Source organism: Haliotis asinina, chromosome 13, assembly GCF_037392515.1.
Source record: "Haliotis asinina isolate JCU_RB_2024 chromosome 13, JCU_Hal_asi_v2, whole genome shotgun sequence".
In the NCBI taxonomy this organism is placed as follows: domain Eukaryota; kingdom Metazoa; phylum Mollusca; class Gastropoda; order Lepetellida; family Haliotidae; genus Haliotis; species Haliotis asinina.
In genome coordinates, this window is record NC_090292.1 from 10,655,998 (window position 1) to 10,668,177 (window position 12,180).

At 37.5% G+C, this 12,180-nt stretch overlaps 1 protein-coding gene and 1 long non-coding RNA gene across 2 annotated transcripts in view; one reads left to right on the forward strand and one right to left on the reverse strand.

Moving 5' to 3' along the window:
- Positions 1 to 1,661: 1,661 nt before the first annotated feature.
- On the reverse strand, positions 1,662 to 3,956 carry LOC137260298 (uncharacterized). Its single transcript, XR_010954747.1, has 4 exons — positions 3,690 to 3,956; positions 2,754 to 2,821; positions 2,491 to 2,586; positions 1,662 to 1,924 (listed from the first exon to the last, which is right to left on the reverse strand). It is a non-coding gene; the product is annotated as an uncharacterized lncRNA (long non-coding RNA).
- Positions 3,957 to 7,962: 4,006 nt separating this feature from the next.
- LOC137259332 (uncharacterized) overlaps positions 7,963 to 12,180 on the forward strand; it is a 29,935-nt gene continuing 25,717 nt past the window's right edge. The window contains exons 1-6 of the mRNA XM_067797015.1: positions 7,963 to 8,105; positions 8,702 to 8,743; positions 9,285 to 9,384; positions 9,640 to 9,750; positions 11,435 to 11,503; positions 11,693 to 11,725. Of these exons, the coding sequence (XP_067653116.1) occupies positions 8,708 to 8,743; positions 9,285 to 9,384; positions 9,640 to 9,750; positions 11,435 to 11,503; positions 11,693 to 11,725 (349 nt within the window). The 5' untranslated portion in view covers positions 7,963 to 8,105; positions 8,702 to 8,707. The remainder of the gene's footprint in view (positions 8,106 to 8,701; positions 8,744 to 9,284; positions 9,385 to 9,639; positions 9,751 to 11,434; positions 11,504 to 11,692; positions 11,726 to 12,180) is intronic.

Consider the following 12,180-nt stretch of genomic DNA (forward strand, 5'->3'; position numbering starts at 1 on the left):
ATTGTCATTGTCACTAATTTATATCGCTTTATTATACACCTGACAGTAATAAACTGGGAAAGACAAGTAGTTTTATAATGTTTTATTGTAACTATAATTTATATCAGTGTATTCTGCGCTTTACAGTAACAAAATTGGGGGAAAACATTTTAATATGTCATATATATACCATAACATCATTAAAATATGCACTAATGGTAGACTGTTGTCTGATTCTACTTTTATCTTTACAAGCAAAGGCAGGGAGTAAACATGACTGTCAAATAACTGATACAAACAAAATTCATTCTTTTCTGAATTTTATCACAAAAAATGGTGTGTACAACATGATATCTGAGATTTGTGCATGTCCTAAATGTTACGGTGGCTACCGCTGAATTATTTTTGTGAAGCCAAACAACGCCACGTACCTTGATTAATTAGACAGTAATGGTGAAATCATGGAAAACCATGTATGCTCAATTAACTTAGGTCACCGATTAAAACTAACCTCATTAGTGGCTGTCACTACCGTTAGGGTTACTGTCGTTGTCACCATGGGTATTGTGACGGCAGCTAGTGAGGTTTTTCATTTTTTACAAATATGATGCATACATACATACGTACGTACGCACGCACGCACGCACGCACGCACGCACGCACGCACATACATGCATATATTATATGTCTATGTCTATATATGCCCAAATGTCTATATATATAAGACATTGCATCGCTACCGTAACGTAATTTTTAACGTCATCTTGAAAAGAAAAAAATCAAAAATCGAAATGAGTATTGAAAATTTATATTTCTTGCTTTAAAAGATATAGCAAGACAAAATATTCCCTTCATTTCTGGTTATCACACCGTATTTAATATGAACAATTCGTATCAAATGAAGAAATATTCTTTAAAATTTCCTTTAAGTAATTATAAAAATTGGCTATTGTTAACATTAAATGTCACCACCGTTCTTGTGTCACTACCGTAACAACTCCATGCCAAAACAATATTATTTTCCTGATTTAATTAAAACTGATTGTCCGTGCACAGCAAAAATAAGCTGGTTTCCGGAACACTGATACCGAGAAGAAACGTCATGGAAACCAACATTTCCAGTTGGTTTCCAGGGAGTTTCCCATAGTTTCATTGTGGTTTCCATGCAACTGAAACTGCACCATTTCAGGATGGTTTCCAATTCGTTTCATTACCCACTCCTCCAAGCGGGATCCAGTTGGTTTCCATGTACGAGTTTATTGTAGGTTTCAACCTGGTTTCCATGTATGAGTTTATTGTTGGTTTCAACCTGGTTTCCATGTACGAGTTTATTGTAGGTTTCAACCTGGTTTCCATGTATGAGTTTATTGTAGGTTTCAACCTGGTTTCCATGTACGAGTTTATTGTAGGTTTCAACCTGGTTTCCATGTATGAGTTTATTGTAGGTTTCAACCTGGTTTCCGTGTATGAGTTTACTGGAGGTTTCAACCCGGTTTCCGTGTTGTAGTTTCCAACCTAGTTTAATACCTAGTTTCCATGAACTGAAACTTGCTCGTGTCGGCCCTTTACCCGGTTCTCCGAAAAAGATGCTGTTTCATGTCTCACATGTAGCAAATCAAGTATTTTACACAATTGCATAATGGTAAAAGGCTTCAGGATGACAAACAACAGAATAAAACACAAATTCTTTTAAAGTTTATTTATATTCAACAATATGTTTGTAAACAAATAATATTCGGAATATTCAAGTTAGTAAATGAAACAAAAGCCAGGGAATAATTAGCAGTGAGCACAGAATATTTCTCTTAAACACACTGTAGACCAGCCCATATCACTTGGCTTCCTAGTTTGAAAAATATTAGCTCTTTCCCCAAGAGAGGAAGAACTGTGTGCTTCTTCTCCTCCGGCCAGTCAATCATTTCACAGCCTTCCTGCTTTCCAGCTTCTGAAATTTAGAAAACAAACTATCAGTACAAACAAGCATTCGTCTACGATATCCATGGCTAGAGACAAGAAAACTGTCAAACATTGCTTGAGGTGAAATACACTGAACCCCATGTCCGACAAGCGAAGAGATCAAAAAGTATAAACTGAGCATTTGACATCAAACGTTTCAATCACAGAACAGCTTATTGATATATGAGTGCAGAGACATGAAGAAATTCGCCTTTGAAAGCCATAATTTATTTTCTGAATGTTACTTACAATGCACATTATGAGTATAGAACTACCATTTATCCGTTATTGTGAAAAGACATGTTTTCTTAACCAATAATGTGGAGTCATTCAGGCAGACAAGCTTTGAATATGGGGTCACAAGCATACGCTGCAGCATAATGTGCTGCAGCATATTTAAAACTTTTTAAGCTGTATTTTTCAAAGGATAAATTGCACTTTTTAAACAGTGTTCATTTTGAAATTCCTTGAATGTACATAGAAAGAATCCAAATTAACTTGATATTTTAAAGGTTTCTCTGCAAGATGTAAAATGACTAGAATACGTTTACTCACTCAGAACTTTTTGCCGTTCTTTGTGTACAAGCCGTGGGCCTCTGCTTTCCCCACACCTTCTTAAGTGATCCATCTTGTTCATCCAAACCCGAGCTTCTGAAAGGAGATATGTCCATGATGCATAACTATAAGTGAAACATGTTTCCAGTTGGAGGTTACAAGAATAGTGACATGCGCCATGCATTTTTACTGATTGCTAGGATTTACATTATTTGGTTATGTTGTATGTACATTATGTACTGGACGGTTCAGGTTATACATACCTTTTGTATGTCAGATTAGTTGGTCCTGGCTGCCTTCTTCAGTTTTTCCAACACTGGCCTCCTTTATGCTGGAAACGTAGAAATGCATCGATTAAAAAAAGGTCAGGAACTTGTCATATTGCACTCTAACAATAAAGTGTCGAATAAAAAGAATAAATATCAATTTGCAAAGTGTAGAATATGCTAGATGAAAAGAATCCAGGTCAGCAAATTCATATACTATTTTGGGTTGGCAATCCATCATTGTATACCCATATATTCTTTATATCTTTGTAACCTTTTCCGTGGGACTAACACAATCCACATTTCTTCATTCAGAGTTCGTTAAATCTTGATATGATAAGCATAACACTACTTACATCAGATGGCAAATCTAAATTATCTCATAAATAAATAATATAAAAATATTCAATATTAGTTTGAAAACATTGTGAAATTTCAATTTTGAAATTTCACTCAAACAAAGCACCAAATCTGGTCAGAGAATCCCTAACCTATAAATGCAAAATGACACACTATCCCCGACTACATTGTTTTCAAACGTGCAAATATCAAAAGCAATATGAAAAGGATTTCTTAAATAAATATTCGTATTTTTAAATACGTTTGAAGTTATTGTGAGTCGTAACAAGCACATTAGCAATAATATACTAGAGATATTTGTGATGTATTTTTTTCTTGCTTCATTCATTAACACATTGAACCATTTTAATCGTGTGTGTGAGCTGATCCAAATCACAGTAATATTGAGTTCTTGAATTAACCGAGTACTGAGTGAAGGAAGCCATACATCTCTCTTGCTAAGAATTCGACATGCATGTGTTTACCGAGGTCCATCAAGTCTAAACTTTCATATGTATTGTAGTAGTTACTTATTTACGTTAAACATTACGAATAACATGTGCTATTGCTTATTTCAAGAAAATAACACTGTACCTGACCAGATCGTGGATTGTTCCTTTTCTCCCGCTGCGATCGACGACTGCTGCTGTTCTCAATTTTTCACGTATCCGAATCTCCAAAGCTTCTATTGTAAATCTCATTGCCAGTCTCTTGAATCAGATAACACGGGCAAACGTAGGAATACTGCACTGTGTTGACTTCCTTGTCGTCGTTACTGGACATATCGGGTGAGAACTGCTTTCAAATTAGTCGTCTCAAAACAACTTGGGATCAAGTGACAAAATGGCGGCAACTGTGCGTAGGGGCATTGTGGGTAATAAGAAATACCTGATCCTTTTTCGATTGGCGGGCACGAAATCCTTCTCTGACCCAATTTGGATGTGATTTTAAGACAAAGACTGAAAAAGACCACTTCAGTACATAAAACTGTTGCTTTTATAAAAAGGTCACGAGTTCGCGTGCCCATGGATTACCGGTTCATTACTTCCGGCTTTGTCTGTCAACACCTGACTCAGGTAAGTTCTATTGTTTTTACAGCTAGCTAATTTTGATAATAGGAGCCTGTTAAATGGGGACTGCCTCAATGAAGCCGACACCCGAACCCCGACACACTAATGACCTGACACTGATTAGTTGTCAAGTATTTGAACTCAGTGTCAAAGTATGCCAACTATAAATGCTTTTAACGCTAAACTTTACGCACTGCCTCAGTTTATTGTATAATTCACGTATATTCTGCATAAATATCATTATGTAAGTACTGAACTGACAATTGTTTTAATGACTTATACTAATCTTCCTAAATGCTTATACTCTTTCACATTCCAAGGAGTTGGCAGCCTATAGCCTGTTTTTTTTAATATATTGCATCATTTACCTTTTAATTATTAATATATATCTGAACTATTGCTAAAGTGGCTTTAATTTTATTAATTTTTATACAATATATTTACTGAAAGGAATACAAGCCCGTACACAACTCAATGATCCAATAAGTTATAATTGATACATGATAAAAGTTTGAGCAATGTTTCTATGCAGAGTCAACTCACCTTTTATTCTTGTATATAGATATCATTGTTTTATTATTTCTTTTCAGATAAAGAAAGCGTCTGATCCTCAATTTGACAAAGCAGATAACCGAAACCTGGACTTGCCCCATTCATCCCAATCTAGAGAAACTGAACTAAGTGTGCCTCGCGCACATAGCTGGGCAAAGGCCATTTATAGCCATTCGTCCTTTCACCATTTGCATGTTTAGTTCGGTTATTGTGAAGTTTGTGTGCATGGTAGTTGGAATATGATGCTTCATTACATTACGAATAAACAACAATATGAAGGAAAAAAGTGTATAGTTTGTTCTTGTATCGTCAGTTTGAAGCCACATTTAATATTGTGATATCCAAAGAATGATGCGTCAACAATTTACTTTTGTTGTCTTGTTCATCTAAGCAATGATACGAATCTACTATTCCTTCCCCAGGCACATTCAGGTTGAATTATAACACCTCGCGAAAGCTAAGTTTCAGTCAGGAATGGAAACGAACACATGACCATTGCTTCGTGTCAGTTTCCATCACCAGAGCTTAGAGTATCCATTATGGATTCTATTTGGAAACTAGGTCACCCAGTTTTACTGAATGGATACCAACTGGATGGTAAACAATTACACATTTTATGTTACTTAGTTCAAAACAGCGCAATGGAAACCAAAATGAAACTACATTTTCTACTTTTATGTTGGTTTCCATTTAGTGAGATCTGAGAGTTGCAAATTCCAGGTATGGAAACCAACAAGAAACCCCCGAACTTAGTTTCATTTTGGTTTCCATTTACAGAAATACCAAAATCACATTTCCAAAATGGAATCTAGTTGGAAACTCAGTTAGTGAGTTTCAGGGAATGGAAACCAACTGGATTACCCACATTACGGATGGTTTCCAGGTTTCTGGAAACCAAGTCATTTTTGTAGTGGTGTATGTCTGGAATTTGTAGTGCACTTATGTTTTGTAGTAGAGCCTATATCGCGCATATATATTCTTTACATTTGGCAACCAGAAATGAAGGGTATATTTTGTGTTGCTGTCCCCTTTAAAGCAAGAAATATAAATTTTCAAAACTCATTTTGATTTTTTTCTTGTGAAAATGACGTTACAATTTACGTTACGGTAGTAACGCAATTTCATATAAAAGGTAAAAATTAAAAAAAATAAAACATGGTTAAGCTTGCATAATTTATGCTTTGTATATTCAGAATACTAAGAACGCGACAAACAAAGTGTCAAAGTAAAATAGAAAAACAATTTACAATACACCACGTATTTTTCACAATGCATTAAGTTTCTGTCACAATACATCACGTATATTCCCCCCTCACCTGCGACAATGCACCACAAGATGCCTCATACATTTTGGGTTCAAGCAACCAGTATTTTGCCGCCCAGACCAGATGACTAGATGAAAGGAAACAAAACATATTGGACGTGAAAACAACGCTATGCCCGAGAGAATGGTTAAGATTTTGCAGTGTGTATTTTCTCAAATTTCGAGCATCCGTTTGTCTATTCGTAGCATGGATGCACTTTTTTCATTTTATCTTTGTATAAACAATAATATTTACCAAAATAGTATAATTTTTATGATGTCAGGATATCAAATTGATGTCAGGATATCAAGAAATGTGCAAAATAATATCAGCCATACCACGTCCTCCTTTGAGTCAGTCTTGATCAAAGGACGTATTGTTCTGAAATGGTCATGCAAAAGATGAACGAGTGAGTGAGTTTAATTCTTCGCCCCACTCAGCAATATTCCAGCTATATGGCGGCAATCTGTAGATAATCGAGTCTGGACCAGAAAAACCAGTGATCAACAGCATGAGTATCAATCTGCACAAATGGGAACCGATGACACACGTCAGCCAAGTCAGCTAGCCTGACCACCCGATCCTGTTAGCTGCCTCTTACGACTGTAGTGAACATGCACTAACATCAAAGTGAACGCGAAGCGATTAACTCCTTCAGTCACGCTCAAGCGTATGGAGAAGGTCATTCTACCCGTGAGGTCCTGGGTAGAACAGGCATTCAGCAACCCATGCTTGCCATATAAAGAGTCTCAGACTCGCCGACTTGGTTGACACAAGTCACCGGTTCCCATTTGCGCAGGTCGATGTTCATGTTGTTGATCACTGGATTGTCTGGTCCAGACTTCATTATTTGCAGACTGCCGATATAGCTGGAATATTGCTGAGTGCAGCTTAAAACTAAACGTTCTCTCGTCACACCGATGATCCGGGTTCAATACTCCACACGGGTGCATGGTGCAAAACCCATGTCTGGTTAAAACTCTCCCACTCACTTACTTAAACATTAGCCACACTCTGCACTCTAACAAAAACAACGCTAGAGTAAACCGTATGTTTCTGGAATAATGTCAAACTGCAAAGAAGGCAACGAGTACAGCCCATGAAACGCCAACACACGGGTCCATCTCTTTCAGTTCACCTCAGCCTCAAGCAACATAGTTGATTCCACAGATATCAATCAAGATATTCGATGAGCACATACCAATCGACATCCTCGATATCTCCAGGTTATACGTTCCGATAAGTCTCCACTATACCCTGGATGCATCTACGGCTCAGTCCGATAAATTTATTACCTCCCTTGGCTGGCTTTTTATCCAACCAGGTGTCTACGCTGGGAAGTTCAGCGAACCAATCACAACGCCCTTTCGCTTTTTAAATTATCTTACCGATTAAACTTGGCAAACAAACCATGAAGAGGTTCTCTGAAAGAGGTAGATGGGGGTTCTTGCATATATATTTTAAAAAGTTTCGGACCTATAAATTTGTCTGTGTGATTTCCCCAAATTGTGAGTTGCACGGCGAGCAAACCTTCGCAGTTGCGACTGCTACCTCTGTTGACACTGGCAAGCTCGGTTATAACGGCGGCCTAGCTGATTGGCTACTGTGAGAATGCGGAACCAGCAAAGGGAGGTAATAAAATTATCGGGCCGATCCGTAAATGCGTCCAGGGTATAGTGGAGGCATTTCGGAACGTATACCCTGGCGATATCGAGGATGACCAATCGACATATCGCATCGATACCAATCAATCATAAGTGGATCGATACCTATGAATAATATAGTGGATTGATACCTATCAATCATATACTAGTAATGCATCGATACCTATCAATTCTCCCAGTAGATCACGTCATAGTGAATATCTAACAAACCGAACTGAGATAGCATGGAAACAGTGGCGCATATCGATGTAGGACACAATTTGTACTAACACCCGCTGTATGACGTCATCGACATACCCGCAACTGCAGGCGTCACGGCTCCCAGTGATTATCTCGTACCATGTCTTAAACCGAGGACTGTGTTTGCAGATGTGCTACAAATCCTGGAATGATTTAAGGGAATGATTTGACAACAATTACGTGAGTAAATCATCAGTTTGGGGATAGCTATGATTTGAAAGGAAACAGATATATTGTGTTACACGGAAGTAGATTACTGTATGTGCAGATCATGTGTATTTCTGTCAGTCATGGCCACTCAGATCGTATTCACTAGCACCAGACTACTGTTCATTATCAATATTTTTTCGGTGACAGCTTCCACGAGTGTCAGAATTATTTCTGATCGCCCTGTTATAAGTATATGTCGAATTACAATAGATCAGGTGAATCCCCTAGTTTCGGTTTTGCTCTTCCCGGTGAACCAGCAGCAATGTTACCGGTAGATAGTGAACCCATACAATACACGTGTAGTACAATACCTGTGTCGGAAAGTAAACGATACAAACTTATGTTAGGGATATGATTGTTATCTGAAATAAATGTACAACAAGAAAGTATGGAGAGAATCATTCGACTGACACGCGAGTGCGGTAATAGCGGCTAGTCTGCAGTGGAGACAGTGTACATACCATTACAGTATAAATGCATGAACGCAAACATCCACAAGCGTGTCGGTGTTAATGCATGTAGCTGCATCTGCCAGAATACATGGCTATTCAATTCTTGTGTTCCAGTTTTAGATGCCTGGGGTCATGATACAAGCATTAATAAGGCGGGTGAGTACACGAGGGGGCAAACATTGTACCATTTATTGAGTATAAACGCCACAGGCCCGAGTACAAGATCAGTACATAAGGTATTACCTATACTCACAGCATATAAGTTGAAGATACGTATGTTAAAGTCAATGTCTTTAATCAGGCAATGTGCATATTGTCTGTTTCACTCAGTCATTGTGTACATTATCTAAAATCTGTTCTGTATAATTGGGGTAATTAATCTGGCAATGTACACAATGTCTGGACATTTTAGACAATGCACACATTGACTGAGTGAATCAGGCAATGTACACCATGATTGGTTATTTCAGTCATTGTACGCATTGCCTTCTTATAAACATTTACTGTAACATATATAGGTTTGAAGTAATGAGCGATGTAGTATGGATGATTCTTTGGTAAAGTTACATAAAGACCTTTATACTGAAGGTTGTCATTCGGAAGAAGATTTACAAGACAATCGTTATTTACATATTGAGTGATTATTCGGTTATTGAGCGAGTAAACTATTCATGGGTTGGTATCACGTGTTACGAAGGTATGTGGGATGCTCTCGCCGACAGCGAGGATGGACGCAGATGTCGACAACGCAGACAGAGGCGACGATAATTCTCCTCAGCATACAGTGGACCAGCCGAGTAAGATATCGTGCTGCCAAACAGCGTCACGTCGACGCACACCTCTGACATAATATCAGTCAATGTCTAATTATGAGGACGCAATCATTTCAAATATGTATTGGTGTAAAACCGTCAGAAATATTTAGATTGTGTATGTGAACAATACAACATAAATGTTGAATTTAGATTAATAAATGTTTCCTTACTTCTTGCACTACCATTTCAAATTGCATTTTCATTGACATTCCATTATGATGCATTTGTGGTTTTCAGATGCCTCCTTGAAAGTAAATATGAAAGGGTCGGTAAACAGCGATGTTCAAAACAACTACACAAGTGCTTTTCATATCGAGAATCATGTGAACAATATGCATATGCACACAGGTATGAATTACACAGTCAGGAGATAAACACCATGTGTTGGCCAATTTCCGGGTGTTATTGAGTATTTGAAGCACGGGAATGCATTTGGAACCGACGGCGTCAAACAAACAAACGGCGATATTGTAAACACAAAAGTAAACCAAAGGGGTTTTAGTGTCTGCACTCGTTTACATCGAATGCGGACACAGCAGTGAAGTGTCATCAGCTGGCCGTTTCAGCTGGTTCTCATGGTAGCATCTGGAGTTGCTCCTTTGTGACGTCATTCTAACTTTACGTCACAATATGATTTGAATGACGTCACCACTGTTGATGACACAACAAAACAATTGTTTACGTGTCAATACGCGGTGAATAGTCTGTCAGTTTCCGGGAATCTAATACCATTTAATCATGTTTTTCAACGAATAAGATTACAGAACACATTAACCTTTGGTTTACAATGTGTTTTATAAATAAAACACTGGTCTATAAGAGTGATCAATGGAATACGACCATCATCACATATTTCATCACATCATGTCACATTAACGCCCATAGATGTTGTTAATCGTTCAGTACAACACTTTATAATTCAGGACGATATAACACGATGCGAAAAAAAGCAGACGAATACCTGCTTTGCTGTGCAAAAGGCCATAACGCAGCTCACCACAGAGGAAAACGCACAGTTCATGATATCCCCATGATACACTGAACGCACAATACAAGACACGTAGAGTGTACTCAACACGTACTGCTCACAACATCATGCTGTACAATAGAGTAACATGGAACACAATCCACTTATGTTAGCTTTAAAAAACGAAAGTTGGTATTTTCCTTTAACGGCATGCCTCAAATTGAAACTATACACTATCTGGGTATGATGTTAAACATTTTCCCTTCAGGAATCCAAGCTATTTAGATACTTTCAAAAGCAGATCCATGATTTTATCATTTGACAGAAACGTTACATATTGGAGGTCAAGCCTTTGTTCAATTTATCTTGCAATCTGAAATGCATTTGTTTCAGACTTTGGGTATCAAAATAATTTTGAAAAGACACATTTGGAGTGACATCATGTTTTCATATTTCTTGTTATGCACCAAATTAATTTCCCACCCAGAGCTCGAGGCAGATGGACTAGTCTTTAGGTTGTAAGGGTAAACATGTTACTTGTTATTCCAGACAAAACTGTCATCCATTTTCTCAAGCTTTACGGATAGCAGGCTTTAAGTAATGTTTCCATTATGTTCCCGATAATACTGCAAAACGTAACATAACACCGAATGTTACAACGTGATTCAACAACGTACAGAAAACAAACATCTATTTTCGAGGATATGTCAGACATTTCACCCAAAGGAGACCCTTATTTGTCCATGTTTTCGTATCTTTAACACAGAACAGTATACCTGTCTTAGGGCTGGAGTTATTGTAAATCCTTTAGGTCGAGATCGTATGATTTTCCTTCCACTTGCTCAAAACCATTACTTCTAGGGTTACTTGTATGTCCAGAACAGTTGTGTGATGATGTCTCATATACAACCGTAGATAGATAATGCATTTAGGAGTTATATCATCAGGGAATATTGTTACGTTTCATATTTAATTTCATAATTATTATGTCACTAAATCTGGAGCCATCTCCATAAGATCGAGAAATAAAGAGTTCATTTAGATAATATGTTGTTTTTTTCTCAGAAGAGCGACCCAAAGACGTCCCATCAATCAAGAGTGATCAAGATGCAGAGGGAACAATAGATATATCAGGTGAGTAATAGTTGTCTTGGTGATTAGAAATAGTTCCGATAAAATTACCAGACTGAGTGTTTCGTCAATAATAGAACAATCGCATGTGAGTAGAAACACATCTTGCCTCAGCCCTAATTTTCATTTGAAACGAAACAAGATCATATATGTGCAACTGCTTTTGGACATGAAACTGTGATCTATTTTCAGTTCCAGCTAAAGAAGGTGAAACAATTATGCATGGTAAGCATCGCTTTTGTCTGTGCTGAAAACTTTTCAAACTGATTGACGATCAAATGGCAGTATATAGTTGTTTCAAAGAGGAAATGGGACGGCTGTGTTTATGTCGATTTATATCATCAGCAGTTCTAGATCACTAATGTGGCATGAAATATGTAACAATGGCCCACAAAACATCAGACACTTTCCAATAATGTTCCCGAAATAAACATGCAAAAATGTGTAACAATGCGTTAATGCCGATCCTTTTCAAAAGAAAACCTGTGGAAGAGATATAACTCTAAATCTGTTTTTCTTGCACAATCTAGCAATGGCTACAATAAGTTCTGTTCATGTGCTTCAAACAGTCCAAATTAACATTAAGCTGTCAGGTAAGATAAATTCGTTGTTGACTGGTCCCTCGTGGTGTAATGTGATAAAGTTCATTTTCCACTTCAACTCTAGAACCAGTGGCTTTT